The following is a 25,093-nucleotide window of genomic DNA, read 5'->3' as shown; positions in this document are numbered from 1 at the left end:
CCTGTCCCCGCCACCTGCACTCCCGCTGTCCTCTTTCTCTCTCAACGCCCCCTTCTCCCCTCACGCCCAGACCTGGCGTCCAGCCCAAACACTGGCTGCTCCCCCGGAGCCACGCGTGGCCTCCCGCAGCAAGCCCGGCCCAGGCCTCTCCCACATCTGCTTTGGCTAGGGCAGACCCCCTGTCCTTCAAGACTCAGCTCAAGCCCAGCCCCCTCGGCAGGCAGGCTGTCACCGAGCCCCTCACCTCAGCCCGGGCCGAGGGTCCCTTGTGGACACCGATATCCCTTGCAGGTATGATTATCACGGTCCTTGTCACAGTGCATTGTCATTGTATGCATCCGTTGGAGAGAGGCATGCAGGCTGGTTAGAAATACAGTATGGGTTTTGGGCGGGGTCGGGGGGTCACTGGACCAAAGTTCAAATCTCAGCTCTGCCCCCTGTGTGCGCAGGGACCCATTACTTAACCATTTGTGCCTCAGTCACATCATCTGTAAACCTTGGTCTGATAATACTTGATGGATTAAACGCCAAAATAGCTGTATAGCTTTTAGAACAGTGCCTGGTCCTTCCTAAGCCACTAGTAAATGTCAGTGTCATTGCCGCCCTCACCGTGGCCATCACCCTCCCTCTGCCCCAGGAGCTCAGGAGCGCCATAAGCCCGGGACGGAGCCTGCCCTTGGGCAGACGCCCCAGAAATATCACTGCACGAAGCGGTGGTCCCCCTCCTCTTTTCCTCTCCTTTTACGGTGGGGAAACTGAGGCTCAAACGTGAAACTGATTGGTCTGGTCATACAACCAGTTGGAAACGGAAGGGGGTCTTCCCGTGTCGAACCCTCACTCACCCCCGGAAGGTGAGAGGTCTACATTCCAGGGCGTCTGTCTGTCTCCACGGACACGGGCCGGAGACCTCACGCGCCCCATCCTGCAGCCCAAACCAAACTGACCGACGCGAGGGAAGCAACTGCTAGACTCAGCCACTGCCTCTCAGCGCTCGTGGCCTTTTTGTCTTTTCTTAACAACAAGAGCTTGAAACATCAGCGGGCGAGCTATAAATAATTGAGAAAAAAATGATGCAGGAATTAACAGAGAGTCCGTCTGTGAGTCGGCGGGGCGCCCCCTCCCGGGGAGCAGGATGCACGCGCCGTCGGAGGTAAGAATTCAGCCGGGGGCATTTAAGGTGAGACGGACAGCAGTGGGTGCTGGGCCAGTCCCCCCTGCCACTGCCCAACCCCATCGATCAAACCACAAAACCAATGCGGACATTCAGGCTTCAAACGCTCTGGGATGTGTACTTGAAACACCAAGATTCCGACTTAAACTAGCTCCTCCTTAAACGATTTTGTCGTCGCTTCCCCGAGAAGCCCCCTTGGGCGCTAGAGGTCTTCCGTGAGAGGCTCTGGGGCGTCACTTTAAATACGGCTGATACTGATGGAGTCCTCCGCACACAGGCGCCAAGCAGTTCACACAGGGGTGCGCATACATCAACTCAATTATTGTAAAAACCCGCAGGGGGGTCCATCCTGCGGCCCACGATGGGTATGGATGTGGCCCAACACAAAATCGTAAATGTACTTAAAACCTTCTTTGTGCTGATCCGTCTCTGTTAGTGTTTGTGTATTTAATGTGTGGCCCAAGACAGCTCTTCTTCTTCCAGCGTGGCCCAGAGACGCCGAAAGGCTGGGCACACCTGCGGGTGGGTATCGGCCCCACTACACAGGCGAGAAAACGCCCACTAGGGACCCAACCAGATGACGTGCCAGGAAGTGGTGGAACCATTGGTTAAACCCGCGAATGTGAGTCCGGTTAAAGGGACGCTAGTCATACGACCCAGGCTGCTGTCTTGCCGGGTCCTTGAGAGACTCAGGAGGAACGAGAAGTTCTAACATCCACGGTGGCTCGCCCAGGACACTAACCGAATGATCAAAGGTTAGGACCACGTTCTCCCCTAAACTTGTAAGCGGCAGCCCCGGCAGCCCCCTCAGGAGCGCGAGGGAGAGTTAATAGCTATTTGATGGACACCCACCACTCTATTACAAATGGTCGGGAGTAAAATAAATGCAAATGAGGCCACGGGGGCAGAAAACCAGCCTTCCCAAGTGTATCCCGCCTGCATTGAAATGTCCCGGTTCTATCCCCGAGCTTAATATTTCATGCAAAAGGCGACGCCGAGATTGCTGCTCCCAGAAACCCAGGGGAGGACAATCAGGATGACAAATGGAGCCCTCCCCCTTGTCTCCTGGAAATGCCGGGAGGGGTGGGGGATGGGCTAGAATACCTCCACGAACCGGGGGAGTGAGCCTTGGGGCTGAGGCTGATTTATGGGCAGAGGCGCCCGGCCCTCACCTTTATTTACATTGCTCGGAGCACATAAACTCCAAGAAAATTTAGTGTTTTAATTTGGGCATCTGGCTGGTGCTTTATTATTATTATTTTTTAAACCATCCTCTTCTGTGTGTGCTGGGAAACAAGACCAAACCATCAGCTCCACGGAGGAGGGCGGCTTGCTCCAGGTCCCACTGGCCGGGTGCAGGACGGCAGCTCCTGGAGGGCCCAGGAGGGGCGTGTGTGTGCGGCAGCAGGGGCGCTGCCGGGCCCACGGCACGGGCCTGCGTCTTTGGGCTCCGGTGAGGACATGGTACCGGGGGTGAGGGGTCAGGGGCACGTGTGCCAGCCTGGGAAGCCAGTGACACCACGCTAGCCCGGGCTTCGCTGCAAAGCGCCACGAGACCCTCTGTGAGCTCACGTGGGCTTGCCGGCCTCAGTGTCTCCAACTGCAAAGCAAAGGCAGGATGAGACGGTCTTCAATGACCTGCCCAGGGCCCTGTGGACGGTCTGCGATTCCGTAACCCACATGCGTGCTTTGCTCAGGCACTTCTATCTCTTCTCCAGACCCATGTTCTGAGCCCCTCTGCCCCGCGTCCACCGCAGAGTCACAGGCTGACACCGCCTCTGCTTCCCCCCGAGAAGGCGAGGGTCCCCCAATGTAACACACCTGTCCACCTTAGGGTGTTCTTTCACGTGGAGCCGACTGACTCGGTGACATTGTGAAAGGTCACAAGCTGTAGAGCACAGAAATGAGGGGAACTTCAGCGAGGCCTTACCCAACGCACTCATGTGGACCGAGCCCAGGCTCCGAAGTGGCCGTCTGGGGTGCCTCTTACAAGGCATGGGGGCTGGAGGCGGGCATGACGTGACCCCTGTCTTCCCTCACACTGCCGGCATCACAAGCCACTGTGTCGGCTGGAACTGCCCAGTTCTCTGGAGCCCCACGCTGGGCATTCTCCTGCTGCCCTGGCTTCCCCTGGCTTCCTCAGAAGGCGACACCGTGTTTGTTCTGGCCCTGGTATCCCTTGCACCCATCACCTCGTTTGTCAATCAGAAAACGTGCTTCTTGACTGCTAACTGGAGGCATAAACTCAAGCATGAGCTCAGTCTCTCTCCCCCAGTGCCTGCTAGGATGCCGCACAGTCACGCACATTTATGGCACTGTTTACGACCCTTAGGACATTTATGGAGGATCTAGCAAGCGCCAGGCACGAACTCACCGCTTCACACACACGCTCTCGGGGAGTCTTACTACAACCCTGCAATGCTGGGATTAGTGTTGTTATCTCTAGGAAGAAACTGAGGCTGAGACAGTAAAGCAACACACTGATCTTACGCAGCGCATAAGTGTTAAGAGAACAGGGAATGCACCCACGCAACGGATCCCAGAGGTTTCTGTCCTATGCTATAAAATGCTGAATTAACGGGACCACCTTCATGTGTTCCCACAAGTTAGATGGCTTCACCGGAGCCAGTGAGACCCTCTCTAGCGTTCACCCCCGCTCAGCGCGTCTCTGGGTTGCACCCAGAGGGCGGCGCATTGTGGCTGCTAACCTCTTCCCCGGTCTCAAGGCAGAACACAATGACGGGAAGGTTCCTCTCCACCACACCCCACTTGGTGTTCCACATGGTTTTTTTTTTTTTTCTGCTGGACCGAGCGGGCAGTGGCTCTGCTAACATGCCTGGCAGATGGTCTCCCAGGCTCCAATGATGACCGTGTTCCCTCTGGACATCTTCCCAAGATTGTCCTTTCCGGGAGCTGAAACCTGCCTCTCGCTAATGGTCGCTCCTACGTCCTAAGTGGGCCACCAGCCAAATATGAACACAAAGGAAAAGAACTGAAACCCATTTACGTGGGTCTTGCAGGTGATTTTAATTGCAGGTAATAAACCATTGTTAAAAGGAAGGTTTATAATAAGAAAGTACATAGCGGCTCGGGGTGTTTGCAATGGAACCGCGGAATGAGTTTGTAAATGCCATCTCCCCTAATAAATCTGAATGCTGCTGGAGAGATTAGGCCATTACCCAGCGCTGGTATAAATGAGAAAATGATATGATGGATCACACGCTTCAGGGGTCTCAGGAGTTAGACGGCGATGGGGCAGGATGACGCTAGTTAGCGCTGGCAGTTGGCCAATCAAATCGTATCGCCCGAAATCTAGTTTAGGGCCGGGTCTGTCATTCCGACTAGCCCTGGCGCTCTCCAATACCCACGCGGGGAAGTCACTGCAGTCATTGTGGCTGAAATGAAGGAGTTCTCTTTTTTTAAGTCGAGGGGCCAAATCACAGATGAATCTGACTGTATCACAACAAGGAAGGGTGGAGGTTGAGGAAGAGAAGGATCCTGTGAGACCAGCAGAGACCCGAAGGCCTGGGGCGGTACCCACGGCTTTCTGAGGCGCTCACCGAGGGCGGGGCCCCACACGGCGTGGCGGAGAACCGCACCGAACACGCCGCACACACGTGCCCGAGGGCACTCGGCAGCAACAGTTTCCCGTGTGCGGGCCAGAGACTCTGGGTAGCCACCGTGCCTCACGGGATGTCCAAAATCCACACGCCTCCAACCTGCAGCCTGTGGACAAAACGAGTCATTTTTCATCTATCTTCCATTATGTTTCAAATGCATGCAGATGCGGGAGACGCATCCATTTGACAATGCTACTGAAGTCAATGTATTCTTCTGTATTCATGTATTATCTCAAACAGATAGAAAAAAAATACAACTGTGACTATGTAGGGGCCAGAACTCATTCAAAATCAATCTCTCTTTCTCTCCCTTCATCATTAGAGTATCTGAGATATGTAAAAACTGGGGGGCCATTGTTCCGGTGGGGATGTGAACGGATGGCACAGAACTGCCGCCTTCGCTAAAGTCTACACCATTGGAAACCGGCCCCCGATGGGCGTCAGAAGTGCGTGCAGGCTCAGTGGGGAAGCGACACTTTTGTTGGAGCCGGTGTGTGGTGCCTTACCTGTTTCCTCTGAGTACAACCTCCTACACCTTGGCCTGCCGACCTTTGGCAGTTAAGCTTTTCCAGCCTTAACCCTTTCCATCCGCTCCTGTTTCAGACATCTGGGTGGTTTCTTAGAGAACCATGTATGGGTTCACACCGTAACCCCAAATGCATGTCTAGGGCACACGTGTGTTAAGAGGGCTAGAAAGCACAGTCCACAGGCCATCACGGGAAGCCTGGCTCCTCCCAGGCGCAAGGCATCTAAGCGACACAGAGATTGCAGAGAAACACCTGGGGTCTGGAGGAAACATACCCAGTCTTGCCTTTGGGAGTCAGAAATGGGCTAGGGAAATCACAAAGATCTCGTCAAAGGAGGGAGAATCCAGAGTCCAATGCAATGTGTTATTCATAAGGAAGAGTTCTTCTACCTGTTGAATCCCGAAGTCTGCCATGCCTCGTGCCAGACACCACGTGTTGTGCAGTTAAACCAGGGCTCCCACCTGGGGAGTAACTCCTTCTGGGAAAAACATGTGGCAATGAATGAAGACGCTTCCGGTTGTCACGTTATGGCGATGCTACTCATACCCAGTGGGAAGGAAGGAACTGGGATGCTGCTAAAAATCCTACCGTGCACGAGGTAACTCCCCACAGCAAAGCATTTTCTGGCCCGGAATACAAACAGTGCCAAGGTTGAAAAACCGAGTCAAACCCCCCCAATCACCCTGTGAGGGAGGTGGGAACAGCCTCAGGTTATAGGTGTGGAAACAGAGCTAGAATGTTCCACAGAGCCTGAGTTCTATCACCAGAACCGGAGTCGGGTCTGTCTACTCCCCCACGCTCATATATCTGTTACGTGATCTTGAAGGCGGACGTGCCCTCCTGCTTTCGTAGATAAGGAGACTGAGGCTCAGGTGCCAAGTGTGTCACCCTGGGTCTTACCATGGACCGTGACTCCTGTCCCTTCACAGTTCTCGTAAGGCCAGTGACAACGACTGAACCCAAGAAACTTCACCTCCAACCACGGAGCTACCAACAAACGTCTCTTTCTCCAAGTACAACCCTAGTGATTAATTTCTCATTTCTGCTCCTCCAACCTCGTAATCTAGGGGCTTTATTGCTCCCATTTAATCCTCATTTATTAAGCTCCTCCTGTATGCTGGATGTAAATGGGTCAGAAGGCAAATGAAAAAGAACTACAAGGTCAGGGGTTAGCAAATGATAGCCCAAGGGCCACCTGTGTTTGTAAATAAAGTTGTATTGGAACACACTCGCACCCATTTGTTTTACTTAATGGCTATGGCTGCTTTCACATTACAGCAGCAGGGTGAGGAGCCGTGAAAGATACCCTATGGCTCCCAAGGCCTAAAATACTTACTCTCTGACCCATTACAGACACAGCTTGCCTGCTCCCGTGTTAGCGCCTTCACTCAAACCAGAAAAGAGGGGCATTGCCGTGAGCGCCAAGCCCAACCATGAAGCCCTTTCACCAACATACAGGGATCGGCAGTGGGGGTGGGGGAGTGGATTGTAAGTATGTAATGCTTACAGAAATCTAAACTTCCAAAGCACCAAAGCATTTTGATCCTTAAAAATACTTCCTGCTTTTCTAGAGCCCATTATAATAGATCCTTAAACGAAGCTCAAACTCTGTTATTTCTCACTGCTGCCAGACGTCTAGGAAGCCCAAACGTTCCTCATCGCGCTGAACACGAGTCGCACTGACGTTAAAAGATCGGACAGCCGGCGCTGGGTCAGCCGGCGCTGGGCCAGCCGCTCAGGAGTCCATGGGCCACCGCACGCAGGTGGTCTGTCTGCGGGAGCACAGAGGCCTCGGGGGGATGATGCTCCCCTTCCCTCCCGCTGAGATGCACAGCAAAAGGCCCCACTCTGATCTTCCCCGAGTTTCCCGCCACGCCCGTGGCCTTGGGTCTGCGGATGCGATTCCACGGCCCGGAGCACCAGGTCTAGGGGCCAACCCGGAGCAGCGGGAAGTCCGCCTACTGCTCGGACACAGCGGCCTCCGCAGCAGGGAGAGCACGTACCCACGCAGCCAACAGGTTGGGAGGAAGATTTAAACCAACACTTTTGGTTGCATATTAACCCAAAGACCCTGATAAAGAGACCCTAAGGGTTGAGTGGAGAGTGCCTGAAGGGAGAGTGGAGAAAGGGAAAATGAGCAGATTTACTGCGATGGCTGACTCCTGCCTCCAGCTTGTGCAGAGGATGCACACCCGCACGCTAAGACCGGAGGTCTCCACGCAGGTGTGCTCCTGTCTTCAGGAATCCTAAACGATGGTGGTGTTGGGCACAGAAAGTTCTCTTCCAGAGGAAAGTCATTCCCCAGTGCGGCTCACTGGGATGCGGCTCATTGGGTTGCGGCTCATTGGAGTCCACGGGCAGGTCCTGAAGGCAACCCCGCCCCGGTCTCCAGGCCCCTGACTGCGGGCTGGGCCACGGGAGGAGGCACCGCAAGGCCAGGCATCAAGGAGACGGGTCGTGGAAAGAGTCTCTGTGGTGGGAAGAAGCCAGATGCCTAGAAAACCCCGCCGAAATGATGAAAGAACAGTGTAAAAAATGGGATTACATTTGTAACCGAAATGATGAAAGAACACGGTGTAAAAAATGGGATTACGTTTGGAAAACTGGATTTTCCTCTCACTGTGAGTGGACATCGGGCATGGGGGCTTGGCGGCAGAGAGCACAGTCTCGGGGTGATGGTGTCACCCTGCAGGCCTCAGGACCAGGGTGGCCCAGGCCTGAGAGGGCGTGGCCAAGGTAAGGCCGGCCCATCCAATCACAAGCTACAGGGCAGCCCTCTCCTGCCGCGGCACCGCCGGGCCTCATCCTGCCCTGGGAGAGAGATGTGGTTCAATGACCTGCTCGGCAACCCTGGCCCCGTCAACTTAAATCACCGAGCCTCCATTTCTTTATTTGAGAAATATATTGCTGTGTCTACTTCAATTCAATCACACGAGCCGGTCGGTAGGGTCCTTGGAGACGATGCCTGTGAGCGTCTTTGTTCACCACAAAGAGCGGGGCGATGAGCTAAAGCGCCTCCCGGACGCCTTCCTGGGAGCCAAGGAAAGACGAATGGATGGATGGTGGGTGAACGCGGTGGGATCCTGGCACGGGGGGCTCGGTGAGGGGGCTTTGCAAATGCAGGCTGCCAGACCAAGCTTTTTTGCTCTAGAGGCAAGGCGGTGACAATGACGGTGACGGTTGCAGGGGGGGGGGGGGGGCGAGGTTTGACCTGACCCACGGTAGAACCGAACCATGTGCTGGCCAGCTGAGTTTTAACAAGGGTCTACACCTCCCGGCCTCAGCAGTGACCCGCACCACAGAGCAGCTGACAAGGAATCACGCACCCTCTCCGCAAGACTTGCATTAAGGCTTCAATGTCTCGAACAACAATAAAAAAAAAAAGACTTAAATGTCTGTGAGCCAACTGGCTGACAGCACCCACAAAAATGGCAGCCAGGCCCTGGCTGGCGTAGCTCAGTGGATTGAGTGTGGGCTGCGAACCAAAGCATCGCAGGTTCGATTCCCAGTCAGGGCACATGCCTGGGTTGCAGGCCATGATCCCCAGCAACCGCACATTGATGTTTCTCTCTCTCTTTCTCCCTCCCTTCCCTCTCTAAAAATAAATACATAAATAATCTTTAAAAAAATGGCAGCCGGGCCTCGCCCTTCTGTTACCCAACTCTAAAGGTATAGCGAATACTCCCATTTTTTTTCCTTGCTCGACACAGGAAACCTCGTAGGACTGGGAACAGCGACACACGGGACGGACACCTTAATTGATATAATCAACACACATGTAATAGCGGGTCAGCGGTCCCCCGCCGTCAGTTCCCATGCTCTGTGGTGCCACGGGCGCACTCTCCGGGATCAGTATCACATCTCTACAAGTCATACTTTGCTGTCCTCAAGAGATGGTGAGCACGGGCTCTCGAATGACAAGGATGGGGGGTGGGGGGGAGTGGCGTAACGCCCACGGTGTTCCAGGTGGCACTTACGGAATTAAAGCAAATACACCGTGGTCAATGGTTAAAAAAAAGGTCAAGTTCATCAAGGAAAATGAACTCATTCATTAGCGGCAGCTGACGAGAAGCCCCAGCCTTGGCCAGCAAGATAATAGAACGGGAGAGCACGTGTGAGAAGAAGATGCGGGGCTTACTGAGATGTACTTTCTTGTTCTCTTTGGAGACAAAAAAAAAGAAGCAGCTATTATTCAATGTCCAAACCCCGTCTCATCCCCCTCTTCCTCCTCCTTAAGAAATGCTCTTTGAGGGAGAAGGTCCCAGCCAGCAGCGGTGCCCGGCAGCACCCCACCCCAGCCTGCCCAGAAAGCTGTCCTCTTTAATCCTCTCTCCTGGGCAGCTTAACCTTGAGCGGCGAAATGAATGCATTCTCCCCGGCCTGCCTTTATTTCCTATCGCCATTGTCACGTTCGCCCGCGAGGGCTTCTGCGTCTGTCACGTCGTCATCTGTTTCCCCATTACACCTGTCTAGACCTTTATTATGGAATGTAATTATGTTTCCGTGTCAGTCACACCTCCTAGACGGATCGCTAAGATAATGGAGCCCACGTCTTATTAAATCTGTGGCCCCTGAACCCCTGCGCCCAAGCTCGCAAGACAGACGGAGATAGCAGAGCAGAGGAAGACGGAGGAGGGGAAGGGGGCCAGTTGGGGGGGAGGCGTGTGAGCAGACAGGAAATAGCATCCTGCCTGCGCATCTGTGCGCCGCCCAGACACGACACCCTGGTCTTCTTGTCGCCGTGAAGTGGGCAGGCCCCGGGGTCGCCTGCACCTGTGTTCCAACCGCCCCCCGACCTTCTACTCAGCTGATGACCCCTTACCAGAGCTTGGGGACACGACCTCACTAAGCCCCCACTTCTCCGTCTGTAGAATGGGTGGCAGGGAGGGGGAATGACCTAATCACTGTGATAGGAAAGGAAGTGAGAGAATGTTCACCAAGCGCACGGCGCAAGGCCCGGGAAGGCCCACGAGAGGCCGGGCAAACTGGCTGTTGCCATCCCCTGGACTCTCAGAGGACCTCAAAGTCTCTCCGTCTCCCCGGTTCTGGTCCGGGAGCACGGCTTTTCCTGAGGATGAATCACACCTTGCTGGGAAGCTCCGGGTGCGCTGCCCCCTTTCCCAGCACGGAAAGAAGTTCACGTCCTCTCTGTGACTCTCTGTGGCTGAAGCCCACCAGGGAGGCAACGAGAGGAGGCGGTCTCACGTTGGAACAGGGCTTGGCCACCAGGCCGCCCTCCTACCTCTGGCCAGACAGACACGGCTTCTTCCTGGCCGCAGATCCGCCGGCGGTGACAAAGCCTGTTTGGGACAGTGGCGCTCTGAGGATTTATGATGAATGACTTCGTGTCTGCCACGCACGCCCTGGTTATAATCGCCACAGTGCCAGCTTCAGAACGAAAAGGACTTCTCAGCAGGAAAGCGAAAACCTCTGCAAAGCTGCAGCCCCTGGCTGGGGCCGCAGACGGACTCCCGGGCCACGTCGCCTCTGCTCGTACCCTGGCTCCGCCCCTGGCTCGCTCGGTGGCCCTGGGAGAGTCAAGGAACCTCTCTGGGCCTCAGGTGTCTCGTCTGTGAAACGGTCATCATAGCACTTACTGCAGAAGGTAGTTTTAAGGGTTAACAGGTAACACAGGGAACGGGTTTAGAATAGTGTTGACCTATGAACATGTACAATCACCTGCCATTACCGCAGTGGTCTCTGGGATGCCACGTATCACGTGGTGAGTAGACCAGGTTCCACGTGCTCTGCAACTGAGTCATCCAGGGTTCATCCCTCCATTCATTCATTCGTTCATTCATTCATCAACCACTCCCTGAGCCTCTGCTCCATGCACTGTTCCGGGCGCTGCGAATGGAGCAGGAAACACACAGACCGAACTCTGCTCTCACGCAGCCCACACCTGGGACTCACAGCCGGGCCTCCCCGGCTCCTGGCATAAAGCGCAGCGCCCTGATTTGGGCCCCCGTGGACACTTCGGCAACTTGCACAGACCTCTGTGATGGTCGCGGCCGAGGTGCGGAGGGTTCTACTGGCATCTAGTGGGCGGAGGCCAGGGATGCCGCTGAGCGCCCTGCAGTGCACGGCCGGTCTCCCCACAGCAAAGAACTGTCCTGCCCCAAATGTCCGCAGTACCGGGGCGGAGAAATCCTGGCATGAAGGGATCTGTGAGAAGCTAATAGTTCCTTTGCTGGGCGTGGCCTTGGGCTACTGGAGGCCAGGGAGTCCGCAGGGTGGGAGCCCAGGAAAAGGAAGGACGTGGGTGGGCTGGAGAACGAGAGGCCCCCACGTTTCCAGTTTTGCCTGGAAACACCCTTCCTAGGAGAGAAACATATGAAATCCGTGGAGTGGAAGACCCCGGAGCCCAGGATGGAAATGGCCCTTTTCATGGGTGGCACGTGAGCCCTGGGTCGCCGACCTGCCAAGGCAGCATGGGCGTTGCCTGGGGACGAGTTCATCTCCCACCTGAGAGGTGCGGATGCCTCCCTAACTCTCCAACATGAGAGGTCGGCGTCAGGCGCCAGGGCTGCCAGTAGGCTAAGGCAAAGACAACCAAGCATGGGACGAGCCTGCAGCTCCTGAGCCTTCCTCATGCAACAAGCCAGAGGGTGCTCCTCACGTAGGAGGCGAGACAGGGAAGCGCGCACGGGTTGAAAGAGCAGAGAGACCGGTGGGTTTGCATTCCCGGCTCGGTCACTGCCGGCTCAGTGACCCTGGGCATCGAGGCAGAAAGGCTGAGAGCACGGCCCTGGGGCCAGAGCCTGGTCACTTACTGGCCCTTTGGCAAGTCACCGTATTCTGTGCCTCAGTTTTCCCATGTGTAAAATGGGTCCATGACGCCTGCCTCACAAGTCACTATGAGGACTAACTGCATTAATTAAAGCGCTAATACACAAAAGCACTTAGAACCCACCGGACCAGGCTCCGAGTGAGAACCATGTCAAAACTTGCCATCTTCCCCACCGTCATGGTCATTACCGTGTCAGGGTGGGCAACTGGCTTAACCTCTCCAAGTCCCAGCTTCTTCTCTGGAAAAATGGACAGAGGAGCTGCCCTCTCAATGGGTTCAGGGTGCGATTATTCAGGCGAAGCCCTCGGGGCAATATTTGAAATGTTGTAAGTCCTAATTATTACTCACGGAGAAGTCTGACGACAGTTCTGAAACTGGTTCTCTTTTCATCCTGCATTAAAGGTCCATGGGGTCAGAATGGTTCCAGGACCCAGGGTCATGTGACCTGCTCGGAAGTGAGCCCCCCCCAGCACTGTCACGCAGCCCCAAAGGTGAGTGTAAAATACAGGAGTGGGCAGAGGAGGTTTGCGGCGCTGCGTCCGTGAAACACAAAATTCCTTCTGGTGTGACTCTTTATTAATTACTGTGTTACAACTGCAAACCCACTTTTGCCCGCCCCTGTATGAGCTCTGAGCCCATTGTGGTTTGGGGGCTCTTGGCTTTTAATGACTCGAGTGACTTCAGAGGGTCTGTAGGGCCAAGACAATACTGGGAAGGGAAGGCCTTCGCCTCCCCACAAGGGCACTCCGGCGCCTGCTCTGGTGCCAGAAGAGAGCGGGCATGGGAGCCGGGCGAGGCGTCCCCTCCTCCTGCTTCTCTGCCCCCTCCCAGACTGGCTGCCCGTCGCAGGAGGGGAGCCCAGGGGCCTCGCGGATGCTGCGCCCGCAGAACTGCCGGTCACCAGCTCCATCGGAGCTCTGGTGCATGGGTCTCAGTTCATCAGACGGTGAAGGGGACACGAGCTTTTCAGAAGTCCAACCCGAAGGTCCAGCAAGGCCAAGCCGACAAAGCCACCAAAACAAACCGAGGACCAGCGAATTCCCGTCACACAGGAGCCGCCTGCTTAAACCGCGGTTCTTGTCAAACTCACTAAGACGACATTCAGCTCCTTTCATCTTCTCAGCAGCTTGGGGGTCCCGGAGAGAGAAGCAGGGGTACCCGCGGAGCGTGGCTGGGGCTCCGCAGCTCAGGTCTGAGGTCGCGTCCAGCAGGCTAGCGTGTTCTGGGCTTGCCCCACCCCTTGGGGACGAAGAAGAGATGTGCCTTTGTTTGGTCGTCCTCCTGCGTCTCCATAGGCAAGACGGGCCTGGCAGGGGACCCTGGGTGGTGACACGGCCAGCAGGACTCTCACCTGCTCTGAGTGGTCAGGCGCGGTCTGCCACCGTGGCTGGCCACCCTGCTGGCTTCAGGGAAGCTGTCTCCTCCTACAGGTTCTTGCCTGAACCCGCTCCGCCCGCGTCTCAGACGACTACAGCAACGTGGCAAGGACGGCTGCTGATGGCACCGCTTGCCATCGCACGTGTCACTCGCCCTAATCTCCAGCCCAAACCGTACGGACTAATTTCCATTTACAGGATCACTTAAAAACCCATTCCCTGGCTTCAGCGGGCAGGATGAGTTGTGTGCTTGCCTGACGGATGGCGGAGGGTGAGAAGCCAACCGCTCACGCTCCCGGAAACCGCTCCCGGGAAAGGCCGGCGAAGAACGGAGGAATCCGCACTGACCGCGCGTCCCCGAGCTCTGTTAACAGAGGGACCTGGGGACACGTCCCCCATATCCATGACACGCGATGAACAGGGCCAGCACCCCGAGCTTGACCTTCTGGGCCCCGTAGGACTTGCACGGCGAGCAGGCAGCATTCCAGTGAGCCCTCCCCACCTGCCAGGCCCATCTGCTACAAGCGCGCTGGCAGCCAGAAGTCACAAATTATAACCCACAGGATTCCTAAAAAGTGCCAGCAGTCCCGGGGAGGGGGGCGGGCGAAGGAGGGGGAGGAATAGGCCTTGCCTTCCTCGGGGCAGGTATGTGACGAGGCTCCCGCTATAAAAATCCGATTGGCTTAGACGTGCGGTCCGCATGAAGGAAGTTTAGGAAAACCTCAATAAATCACGAAAATGTGAAAGCATGCAATTAACCGGAACCAGAAACTTGACTTAAGGGTCCTCCGAAGGCATTTTCCAAAGACGATGGAAAGACAGTAAATAATAACCAATCAATAACTAATTTCAACCATGCCGCACTGATCTGTAAGTAATCTATCTCTTTTCGACTATGCACGGCGATTTTCGGCAAGGACTTCAAAGCCCCGGCTCACAAGAGGCCGGCAGGTCAGGGAGGCCCCGCCCCTCTCTCCCATCCCCTGACGGTGGCGGGAAACTGAGGCCCTCGCCTGCCACGTGATGAGCTGTCACTCTGGGCCGAGCTGACAGAAGGCCCCAGGGATCCTGCCAGGTTTGGGAATTCTCTTTCTCAGGAGAGATAAGAGTCTGCTCGGGGAAGCGAGGCAGAGGCAGGATGCACTGGGAAGGGGGTGGCAAGACACAGAACTTCTTTTGCAAAGCGACCGGGACCAGGTCTCCGCAGGCTTGACGCACGCCCTGCTCGGTCCAAGGCTGATGTGCTCATCACCAGTGAGCAGTCAGACAGACCCGGAGCAACAGCCCATTTCAATGCCTGGCGAGAAAAAAATAAAACTTGCCTCTACTGACAGGAAGGTACGGAGGTGTCGGAAACGGCACTCTGCCCCACCCCCGCCCTCACCAATGCCACAGGCAGTGACTCCGCGCCACCCAGGAACAGTGGTATCCACGCTCCCACTTGCACAGGCAGGTACGTACATTATGCCCTTAAAGATGAAGCCCCAACAAACGAAGGGCATCTTACTGGGCATACGTGTGTTACGTTATACGCGGCTAACACCTCTCCGAATTGGGTACGGTGGCGCTTAATTGTTTCACCCCATGCAGAGCACAGCCACCCGTGGGATCTAATATTAGTCATTCATCAGATGAAACATTTTGGAAGAAACAAAGTGCCATCTTTTCCCCTCGAAGAACAGCGAGGATTTTAAACACATTTTTTTTTTTTTCCCAGAGACTTTATGCTGAGGCAAACAGCTGAGAAATGTTACTTTAAACAACCCCGTGCCTCTGGCTACCAACAGCGAGATGAACGGGGGGACCAATGCGTGGCTCTGTGCCTCCCGAGGCTCCCTGTGTCCACCTGTCGAGGGGCGCCTGGATCCCGCCGGCCCAGGGGGCGGCCTCCAGAGGAGCTGTGGAATGCGCCACCCTGCACGAGCGCCCTCTGCACTGCTCGCCAGCATCCTCATTAGGGATTATCCAACCCGCTGGGAGCGGGGAGAGGGAAGATGGGCTGGCTGCCAAGCGTTCTTTCAACACAGATTCCGAAAGAAGATCCTGCGAAGTGTCGAAAGCCCAGATTTTCAGCAGTGCGCTTTCTGGACTGCTGCGTTACATAGCAACCACACCAGCCCCCAGAGGGGACCGACCAAGCCACCGTTCTGTTGAACTGCCACGCTGCCTGCACCCTCGCGGGGGGAAACCCAAGTTTTCTTCCTCAACCCACCTACCGTCGGATGCCATCACGGGAACAAAACATCCAATGGCGGGTGGACGACTTTGTTTAATTCGCTTTTTAAAAAAAAAATTTTAAAGAAAACATTTGAAAAGGTATCTAGCAATTCCTTGGCAGAGAGAGAGCAAAAGGTAGCTCTTCCCGCGTGACCGTTTGTGCTAATATTATTAAAAGCACATTAGGATTCATTGCGTATGTGCATAATGCCCTTTAGTTAAAAGACTGGCTCGCACAGTTGCATTTTGAAAGACACTCTTTTCATTCAGGAACCTGGATTTGCAAAGTGATAACTCAATAGCCCCAAACACTCCTCCGGTGTGGGCCCACGGAGTGGCACCGACACACTGAGTTTAAGCAGAAGACAAATCTGGAAGAACAGTCAGGAACACCCAGCAGCTGAGCTTTGGGGAGCCTTCCTGGGGGTATACCATGGAGACACAGGAGGATACCCATCGGCCACCGGGGACCATGAACTTCAGAGCAGCCACCACTCTCCTGTAGGAGTACGGACGCACCGGCAGAAGAAGCCACCAGGCCACCTTTGTGCAGGGTTTGTGTTCTGGCAGAACACCGAGCAAAGGTCATGAGAAAAAACCCAGGCAACGCGAACTCACAGAGGTTAAACCACGGGGCAAGGACCGGACGGATGTCCTGTGGCCGTAAATGAGTAAATGACGCCCCACTGGGTTTAGGGTGAGGAGGCTGGTCTTTTCAACCATCACATCTGTTTACATTCAGATGCCATCAGCTGAGAGGGATAGGTAGCCAGGAATTAAGTTGAGTTAAAATTTGAACATTTTATTCTCCGACTGTCAAATCGCTACCTGCCCCCTAGGAAAGGTGTTGGAAAATACCCGTGGTCCACAGAGGGGAAATCGAAGACCGGCCCTTGACCCAGCCACCCACGGGCAGCCACGGACTCGGTGGGCTGCTAAGAGCAGGAGGGAGCTGCTGGCTTTTGCACGTTTTTTAAGAATCGCAGGAGATCCTGGCTTTCGCCAGGTCCATTTCCAGAGCCTTGTGTATTTTTTTTTTGTAGGAAAAGAGAAAAAAAAACAGCCCCCCGTGGCTTTGCATCCACAATCTAACCACGGGCTAAGCATCGCAGCTCCCAGGTTGAGTGTGGAGATCCCGGCTGCCGACCTCCTTAGCATGCTCCTCCGCGTGCGGCTGGACCAGGGCTCAGATACGAGCCGCGTAACTTTTCCTTGGCCAGGGACAGGGGCAGACGGCGGGCAAGAGGCCAGCATTGTTCAGGCCCCTTCGCCATGGCCCTTGATTCTTAGCAAAATGCCAGTTCTTGGCTATTTCTGAACGTTGGAAGAGTTCCTGCCCATAAAGGGCAGAGCGCGTGCCCTGCTCCCCCTCCCGCTCCCCAGGTACCACCAGCAGACCGCCTTCCGCACACGACGACACAGCCGGGGACAAATGACGGAGTAACCGGGCTACGACCGTGCAGCCCACACCGGGCTCACGACACCTTCCCGGCATGACGTCATGGCTACTTTGGCCCCAGGTGATGGCCCCCGTTCCCAGGACTTCGGACAGACTCCCAAAGCACCAAGTGAAGATCGGACTTGCGGTTCAACACAGAACAGTTCCTGTGCAGGCTTCACGTCTCACCCCCCAAAAGGCACAGCCTCCCTAGGAGCGGAAACTGACCGAGAGCCGGCGGCAATATGAAAACAGCCTCTCCGCACTTAGGAGAAGCCCCGGAGATCACGACAAACCCAGAAACTCCTCACTTAGGAGTCCCTGAGCCATGGGTACCTCATACTCCACCAAGGGACGTATGTATACAAGTGACCCTCCTGGGCTGGATTTTTCTTTTCCTGTCGTGTTCTGGATTTCAGCAGGTTAGTTGACAATTCAAATGCTATTCAGACAATTCAAATGCTATTAATAACCAGGGGCACCCGGTTTCTTAAAGGGCAATTAGGCAAGGAAAAGAAAAAAAAAAGAAGGCAAAAAAGCCTGAAAAGCCAGCTTTGCCCCTTTCACTTTTCCGCTCGCTGAGAACAAACAGTTCAGGTCTCCGGCTGCTGCCTCCACCGTCCACCCTGGTGGGGGGGCTTCTGAGCTCCATCCCTGTCCATGTCAACACAGACCAGCTGTCTTTTTTCTCTCCCCAACTGCCCAGAGTGCCTTCCAGCAGCCGCTTTCCGCTGCCCACAATCAAAGCCGTCATTCCGACCCTAGCCCATCCCTCAGCCTTTGAGATCTAAGCTTTCCCCCTGCAAAGTGCTCTGGGGGGTAATATTTGCTGGGGATTTAAACTCCCTGCTGAGCAGGGAGCATCTACTGTTGCGTGGCTAGGTTCTACCGCCTGCGGGATCAGAATGGGGGTGGGGGGGCAGGGAATAAAGTCCAGATGCAATCGTGACGAAGGGTTTGGCATCGTGGAGAAAAGTGCAAAGCGGCCCAATCCCCTGCCCCAAACACAGCAGCAGAGCCTGGAGCTCGCTCTCAGGGCAGCAGTCACTCCAAAGGAAGCAGGCTCCGGAAGCCGGGGGGAGCTGTGGCATTCGCCCCTGCCCCGCATGGGGGGCAAAGGCCCGGGCATGAAAAGTTTGCCCACGGAGCTGGGGGCTGTGTGCCATCTAAAGGGCACTTTCTGCCGCGGGAAGGGGCCCCGCGGCTGCGCCTCGCTCGCGCCGCCCAGGGCCGGTGTGACCGTGTGAACCGGTCGGTGCACACTGAGCCGGGTTTTTCCTTCAAGACAGCTGCCTGCAACTCCCAGCAGGGGAGCAGCGGTGGCCACAGCCGGACAGAAAGGGTTACGAGCCACAAAGCGGCGCGATTTCACCCCGGGCACGGGGGACGCCGAGCCTCCGGCCCCCTCCAGGCCCGGGTCCTGCTCACTCGCCTCTCCTCCCCGCCAGGCGCCGGGCGATCCCTACCTTGCGCGCCGTGCTGGTGGTTCTCCATGTTCGCCGCCGCCGCTGAGTCTGCAGCCGCCGAGGCGCTGGCCGCCGCTCCCGGGCCCGGGCCGGGGCCGGGGCCGCCACCTCCGCTCAGTTCCGCCAGTCTCCGGTTGGTGGCCGTGAGTTCAGCTCGCAGGTTGGTCACCTCCTGGCTGGCCGACTGGACCGCCCCATCGATGCGGAGCGCGAGCTGCTTATTGTCTTCCATCATGCTCAGGATTTTGGCCTGGGGGCGAGAGAGGTGACAAAGAGCTGCATGATGCGCGGGGGGGTGCGCGGCCGGGCACCCCGGCTCTACCTGTTGGGTCCCCCGCGGCCCGGCTCCCTCGCGCCCCGACCCCCGGGCACCGGCAGCGCCGGCTCCTCGGGCGCAGGAATGACAGCGGCGCCTCCAGCCGGAGTCGTGGCGGTAGCCAGGCGCTGGGGGAGGAGGAGGAGGGGAAAGAGGAGGAGGAGAAAGAGGAGGAGAAGGAGGAGGAGGAGGAGGAGCAGCGATCGCGGAGACCCCAGCGCGGAGAGCGCTCGCAGAAGGACGCCGCGCGCCGCCCGGCACTCTTTCAATGGAGCCTACCATTCGGCGCGTGCTCGGGAGGGGGCCCGGCCCGGCCGCCGGGGCTCACCCTCGGCCTCTCGCGCCCCCCCACTTGGGGGACACACCCCCAGGGCGCGGGGGCTGCAGGAGGAGGCTTGAAGTGGGCTCAAGTGGCGCCCCCCGCGAGGGGTGGGGAGCGCCTAGTCCAAGGCCGGCCTTTGATCCCCTCCCGTGAGCGGTGGGGCGGCCCCCGCCCTGGCGAACTCGCGCCCCGAGCCTTGCTAGGGCTGGGGAGGAGGTGGGTGCTTGGGAGAGAGGGGTGCTTGGAAAAGGGGCCCCGGAGGGGAGTGGGGAGGGAGCTCCGGGGGTGGGGGCAGCCTGCGCGAGCTTGGAGTGCAGTTCTGGCCTGCGGGTTCCTTAAACTGCGGGGAGGAAATTGCAGCGGGGAGCTGGGCGGGTGTCCCGCGTGCCTTACTCTCCACCCCCTCCCACCCCACCTTTGCGTCCCCACCCCGCGCTGTCCTCCCCTCCCGGAGCGCTTGGCCCTTCCCCAGAGTGGACCACTCGCGCCCTGGCCTCCCCTGGTACCTGAAACCCGGCGTGCGCGCCCGGTGTGGAAGGGTGGCCTCGGCTAGGTCCCAAGCTTCTTAGCTGGGGTGGGGTCGAGAGGGATGAGGCCAGGAGAGAAAGCTGAAAGGCGTCTGGGGGGCCTCCCCTTTCCTCCTCCTGCTGGGAGCCGCAGCTCGAAGCCCAGTTGCCTCAGCTTACCCACTCTCTTCACGGGAGACCTGAGGTAACCTTAAAGTTGATAAACCCATCCAGCGCCTCTGTCTCCCGGAGCACAGGCTTTGCATTTTTCACTGGGGCCCTGGATTCCAGCCACCAGACCTTGTTACCATAGCAAGCTTCATTCCATGCAAATAGGACAGTTTAAAGCAGCCAATGTAACCCGTGCGCCGCCATTCCAGCCGGCCAGCCGGGGAGAGCGGCTCAGAGCCCACCGCAGAGGCCCTTGGTGTGCTCCTTGCAGAGACCGGGGTGGCCCACCCTTGAGATTCAACAGCATTTATCGCAAGCCTACTGTGTGCAAAGCGGGCGTTACCTCTCTCTGGAGGAAGGATTATTATTCCCATTTTAGAGATGAGGAGGCTGAGGCTGTGGCAGGTGTAAGCAATTTATCCAAGGCGTCCCCCCCCACCCCCCAGAAATCAGGCGAAACCAGGACTAGGAGTGAGTGGTCACCTGATTCTGAGTTCGTCCCATTGTGCCTTCAAGAGGCAGTGGATGCTGGGTAGTTTCCTTCCCCCTTTATAGGGAACCGTAAACATACAGTTTTGCTCCATGCGCTGTGATCCCTAAAACGCTTTTGCAAGAGAACAGAGCAGTGTTCGGTGGCAGCGCAGTTTTCACTCAGTCCACTCCGCTCAGCTAACAACTGGTCAGCTGGAGAATGACCCTGACCTTAGCCTCCCTGGCATGAGTTCTGACCCACTGGGCCGACACAGGCGCTTAGACGGCTGGGGGTATTTGTAAGTCAGGACTCAGCTCTTTGAAGCTCTTCAGTGAAGTCATGGAGGGGCATCGAAATGATTGCTGTGTGGATTCTTCACAAGGGTGGGGGCCGGGGGGGCATGGTGCAGCCTCAATGGAAAACAGCCTGCTGGTTCCCCAGAAAGTTAAACGTAGAATAACCATGTGACCCGGCAATTCCACTCCTCCGTGTCTGCACCAGAGAGCTGAAAACATACTCAGACAAAAATGTGTATATGACCATTCACAAAGGCGCCATTCACAATAGCCAGAAGGTGGAAACAACTCCAATGTCCATCAACAAAGAAATGGATAAACAAATTGTGGTTGAGCCACACAACGGAATATTAATCAACCGTGAAAAGGAACATAAAAAGCACTGATACGTTACAATGTGGATAAACCTCGAGAACGTTATGCTCAGTGAAAGAAGCCGGACACAGAAGGTCCCGTGGTACAGGATTCCGTTTATAAGACCTCTCCGGAGAAGTTAAATCCATGGGTGCACAAGGCAGATTGGTGCCTGCCAGGGGCGAGGGGGAGCAGAGAGCGGGGAGTGACTGCTTCCGGGCACCCGGCTTTATTGTGGGGTGCTGAAAATGTTTTGGAAGCAGGTTATGGTCGCACAACGGTTCCCTTACTGTTCCATGAATTGCACCTCAATAAAAAGTCAGCATATATGCAAATGCAAAAAAAAAAAAAAATAGAGGCTGTCCTGGGAACAAGCCTGAGAAAACAGCTAAGTGCAGCTCCATTTGGAGAGCTCCCTCTATGCGTGTGTGCATGTTCGTGCACGTGTGTGTGTGTGTGAGACGCGCACACCTCTGTTACAGCCCCCCTCAGAAGGCGCTGTGATTTATCTGTTTACATGTCTCTCTCCCCCCACTTACTTCACCGGGAGCGTCTGCGTGGGAGAAGGAGAGTGGCCAGCGTCCGCGTCACTCATCCCTGCCTCCTCGCCACCGAGCCCAGAGTCGGCATCCTGCAGACGAAGGTGTGCGAGCGTGTTCGTGCCGTAAACAAACTCACCGAGATTACTCACTTCCTCTTCCGCGAGATGATTCTCCCACACCAGAGTTTTAAAGTCAAGGCAAAACAAAATACCCAATAAGGGAAAGAGAAAGCCAAGATCCATTTCTCGGGCCCCTTCTCGTCTCTCCGCCTCCTCGTCCCCAGCTGTGTGCAGCCGTGGAGCTTTACAGAAACTCACTTTAGAAACTGCTGGGGTGCTTCTTGGGATTTTAAAGAGTTTTATTTTTTGAGATTTGTTTAGAAAAGATGTTATTCACTTATTTTTAGAGAGAGGGGAAGGGAGGGAGAAACAGAGGGAGAGAAACGTCAATGTGTGGTTGCCTCTCACATGCCCTCTATTGGGGACCTGGCCCGCAACCCAGGCATGTGCCCTGGCTGGAAATCAAACCGGTGATCCTTTGGTTCTCAGCCCGCGCTCAATCTACTGAGCCATAGCAGCCAGGGCTGAGATTTTTTTTCTTAACAGGAAAAAGGGACTTTTTCCCAGCTGTGTCTTCTTATGTTCACCTCTACACAAAGGGTCAGATCTTGAAGGGAATCAATTAGCCTCTGGGATCTACTTGATTTAACCCCAAAGGTTTCTTCCCCCCAAACTTCCATCCCAGGTGATCTCAGGTAACAAACTAATCGGGAAACCCCTGTCCGCTGCCGTTTGCAAGCCCCACACCTACGTGAAGGCTAATACACACACACACACACACACACACACACACACACACACACACGACTCGTTTCTTGGGAGATACAGGCAAACTGGGGGGCGGGGCTCCAGAGCTGTCCATCATCCGTAGCTCTCTCTCTCTTAGGGGCCACAACTGTGAGAATTCATCAGTGCTGTGCCTTCCGTTTCAGGCTCCGACCTTCTTCATGTTCCTGCAGTAGCCCCTGCCTCACCTCTCAGTAGTGAGCCGACGCTGAGAACCACGCCAGAAAATGGGGTCACTTCCCAGGGGTCGGCTGCCACTGCCCCAGTGCCCCTAGTTGTCATCCGTCCCTAGCAGCCCCACGCCATCCAAGGCCCAGACAAGGGCCCTGGTCCTCACGCGGCCACCAGCCCCCACCAGTATTTGCTGCGTGCCCCATCTTCCTTTCTGAGCAGAAGGAGCAGGCGGCTGGTGCCTGTCGGAGCTTGTCTGGGCATTTCGGAACGTGCAAAGCCATCCTTGTCAGCGAAAGGAAACCCTAATGAGAAAGGACCAAGGCCGAGAGCCTGACCCGCGGCTGACGGCGACGCCATACGCACGCCCCTCCTCCCATGCATACGGTGGCCTTACAATGGAATGTCCGAACTGGGACACTTTTGAAAGGGAAGGAAGGTGCTGTGGACCGTGAAGCTGAGCCAAGCGGCGTACGTTGGAACTGACCCAGGAAACCCCGTATGCATGGTTGTCCCATCCCACGACCGAGTGAGGCGGCTTGGTCCTCTGAAGCAACATTGGGACCCCTTCCTCCGGCGCCCCCATTGGATACCGATGGAGAAACGGAGGCTGGGAGACAGGAAGGAACCCGGCAGCCGTGCTGGTAAAGGAGGCGGGCAAGACGGAAACCCGAGTTTTCAGAAAATGGCCCGGCTTGGACATGCGTCCAGCAGAACGGACGGTCAGGCTCTCGCCAGCCCCGTGGTGCACGTGGCACCTCCCAAGTTCTAGAGGGAGGAGAGGGAGCCCACGGTCTGGCACAGCCTGGCCTCCGGCTTCATCTTGCACCACGCTCCCCAGCTCACTAGACCTTTGTCCCTGAATTCTTCCTGACCTCGGGGGCTTGGCTGTCTCCCTCACCTGTGCCTGGAATAATCTCCCTGCCTCTCTCTGCACCCGTTTCCTTCTTATCTCTCAGATTTCGCATTCAACATCTCCTCATTTCATAGCACGTATCGCCTTGATTGTCTGTACATGTAAGCTCTAGGCTGAGAATTGGAGAGGTAAGTCGCCATACGTTTGGCTCACGGGGGGTGAAGGGTTTCAAACCCCTGATCTGGAGGTCCCCACGGCCATCCTGCTTACTCTGCTTTGTCTTGAAGTCCACGGAATGCAGAAGAAATCAATGGCCGTTCCTGGGGCTAACGTGAAGGTTTCTGTCCCATGCAACCCAATGCTCAGGCTGAGGCTGCAGCCCCCATCCCCCGACCACTACCACACGCGCCCACCTAGCTGCTCTGCGAGCCTCCTGGCGGCAGGGTTCTCGTTCGGCTCTTCTTTTTGCGCCCCCTGCCTGGTGCTCAGCAGATGCTCCCCCAGGGTCTGTGGCTGAGGGAGCCTGTGCGCCCCTCCACCCCCATTCACATCCACAGAGGCGCTTGCCTCTCTCATCCCAACCCTCCTCAGCTTCCGTCTGCCCCCGGGGTCCCAGCCACATCTTACTCCCCCAAGTGCTTTCAGATCTCTCGTCTTACTCTTTCCCTGCAAAAACCCATCAGGTGGAAGGGGCTCCTACAGCCTGCGCTGGGCAGATTCTGATACTGGGGATAAGGGGCTTGTCCTCACATCCCAGGTGCGTGCCTGCGTGTCCTCCGACTTTGAAATCCATGCGTGGCCCAGTTTTCTCTCTGACTCAATCAGGGACCTGGTTTCTGTCTGGCTGAGGGATAGAAGGCGGGATGCGTGTGCTCCCCGCTTCAAGGTGACGTTCGTACACGGGACGGGGTGGGAAAAGGGGGGCGTCTGGAAGAGGAGCTGGGGTGTGATGGAGCTTTTGCCCCCTGGTTCCTTGGCAGGGCATGTGGCTGCCCACGGAAGCCAGGGAGAACTGTGGTCCTGCCTTCCCCTGAAAGGTCGCATCCTGAGGACAGTGTCCCCCGCCAGGCTCTGTGAAACACACCTCTGGCTTCGGGCTGGCCCCAGTGCTCCTCAAAGCGAAGAGGAAGACCCCGATGCGGAGTCCCCAGGAGATGCTTGTTAAAATGTAGAGCCTGGGCTCCACCCCCGGCCCAGGAGCGACTCCGGGCGAAGCACTGGGTACCTGCCCTGGCAGCGAGCTGCCCAGCAGTGTGTGGTGCACCGTGAGGTCGGGACTCGCCGCTCCAGGCGCCCAGGGTCTCACTGAGCACCGAGCACACGTGTGAGCATGTCAACACGAGGAAGCTCCCGAGCCTCAGCAATGGCCCCCAGGGCTCCCCGCCCTGGCTCTTTTGCACGCTGTGGGTCCCGTGTCTTCCGCAGCCTGCACCGGAGGGTCCCCAAGGAATCACCCTCCTGTCCCGCAGATGGACGTTCTGGTTATTCAAACTGTCACAGGCACATCCCAGCCCATCCAGGAGATTCGTCTTTTGTGTGTTTGCACGGCGCACTTGGACTAAGTGCATTTGAACATGTGCTCTGGGGGCAGGGCAAAGCGTCTCTGGCAGGGGCACCCGGGTCTCCAGGCTGTGGGT

At 56.4% G+C, this 25,093-nt stretch overlaps 1 protein-coding gene across 2 annotated transcripts in view; it reads right to left on the bottom strand.

Moving 5' to 3' along the window:
- KAZN (kazrin, periplakin interacting protein) overlaps positions 1 to 19,087 on the bottom strand; it is a 387,429-nt gene extending 368,342 nt beyond the window's left edge. Inside the window, exon 1 of one of the 2 annotated variants that reach the window (XM_028513058.2) lies at positions 18,606 to 19,087. In XM_028513058.2, coding sequence (XP_028368859.1) covers positions 18,606 to 18,840 — 235 coding nt within the window. In that variant the 5' untranslated portion in view covers positions 18,841 to 19,087. The remainder of the gene's footprint in view (positions 1 to 18,605) is intronic. The other variant, XM_036025339.1, reaches the window with a different exon arrangement.
- Positions 19,088 to 25,093: the final 6,006 nt, after the last annotated feature.

This window comes from Phyllostomus discolor, chromosome 5 (genome assembly GCF_004126475.2).
Source record: "Phyllostomus discolor isolate MPI-MPIP mPhyDis1 chromosome 5, mPhyDis1.pri.v3, whole genome shotgun sequence".
In the NCBI taxonomy this organism is placed as follows: domain Eukaryota; kingdom Metazoa; phylum Chordata; class Mammalia; order Chiroptera; family Phyllostomidae; genus Phyllostomus; species Phyllostomus discolor.
This window is presented reverse-complemented; position numbering and strand designations above follow the sequence as displayed.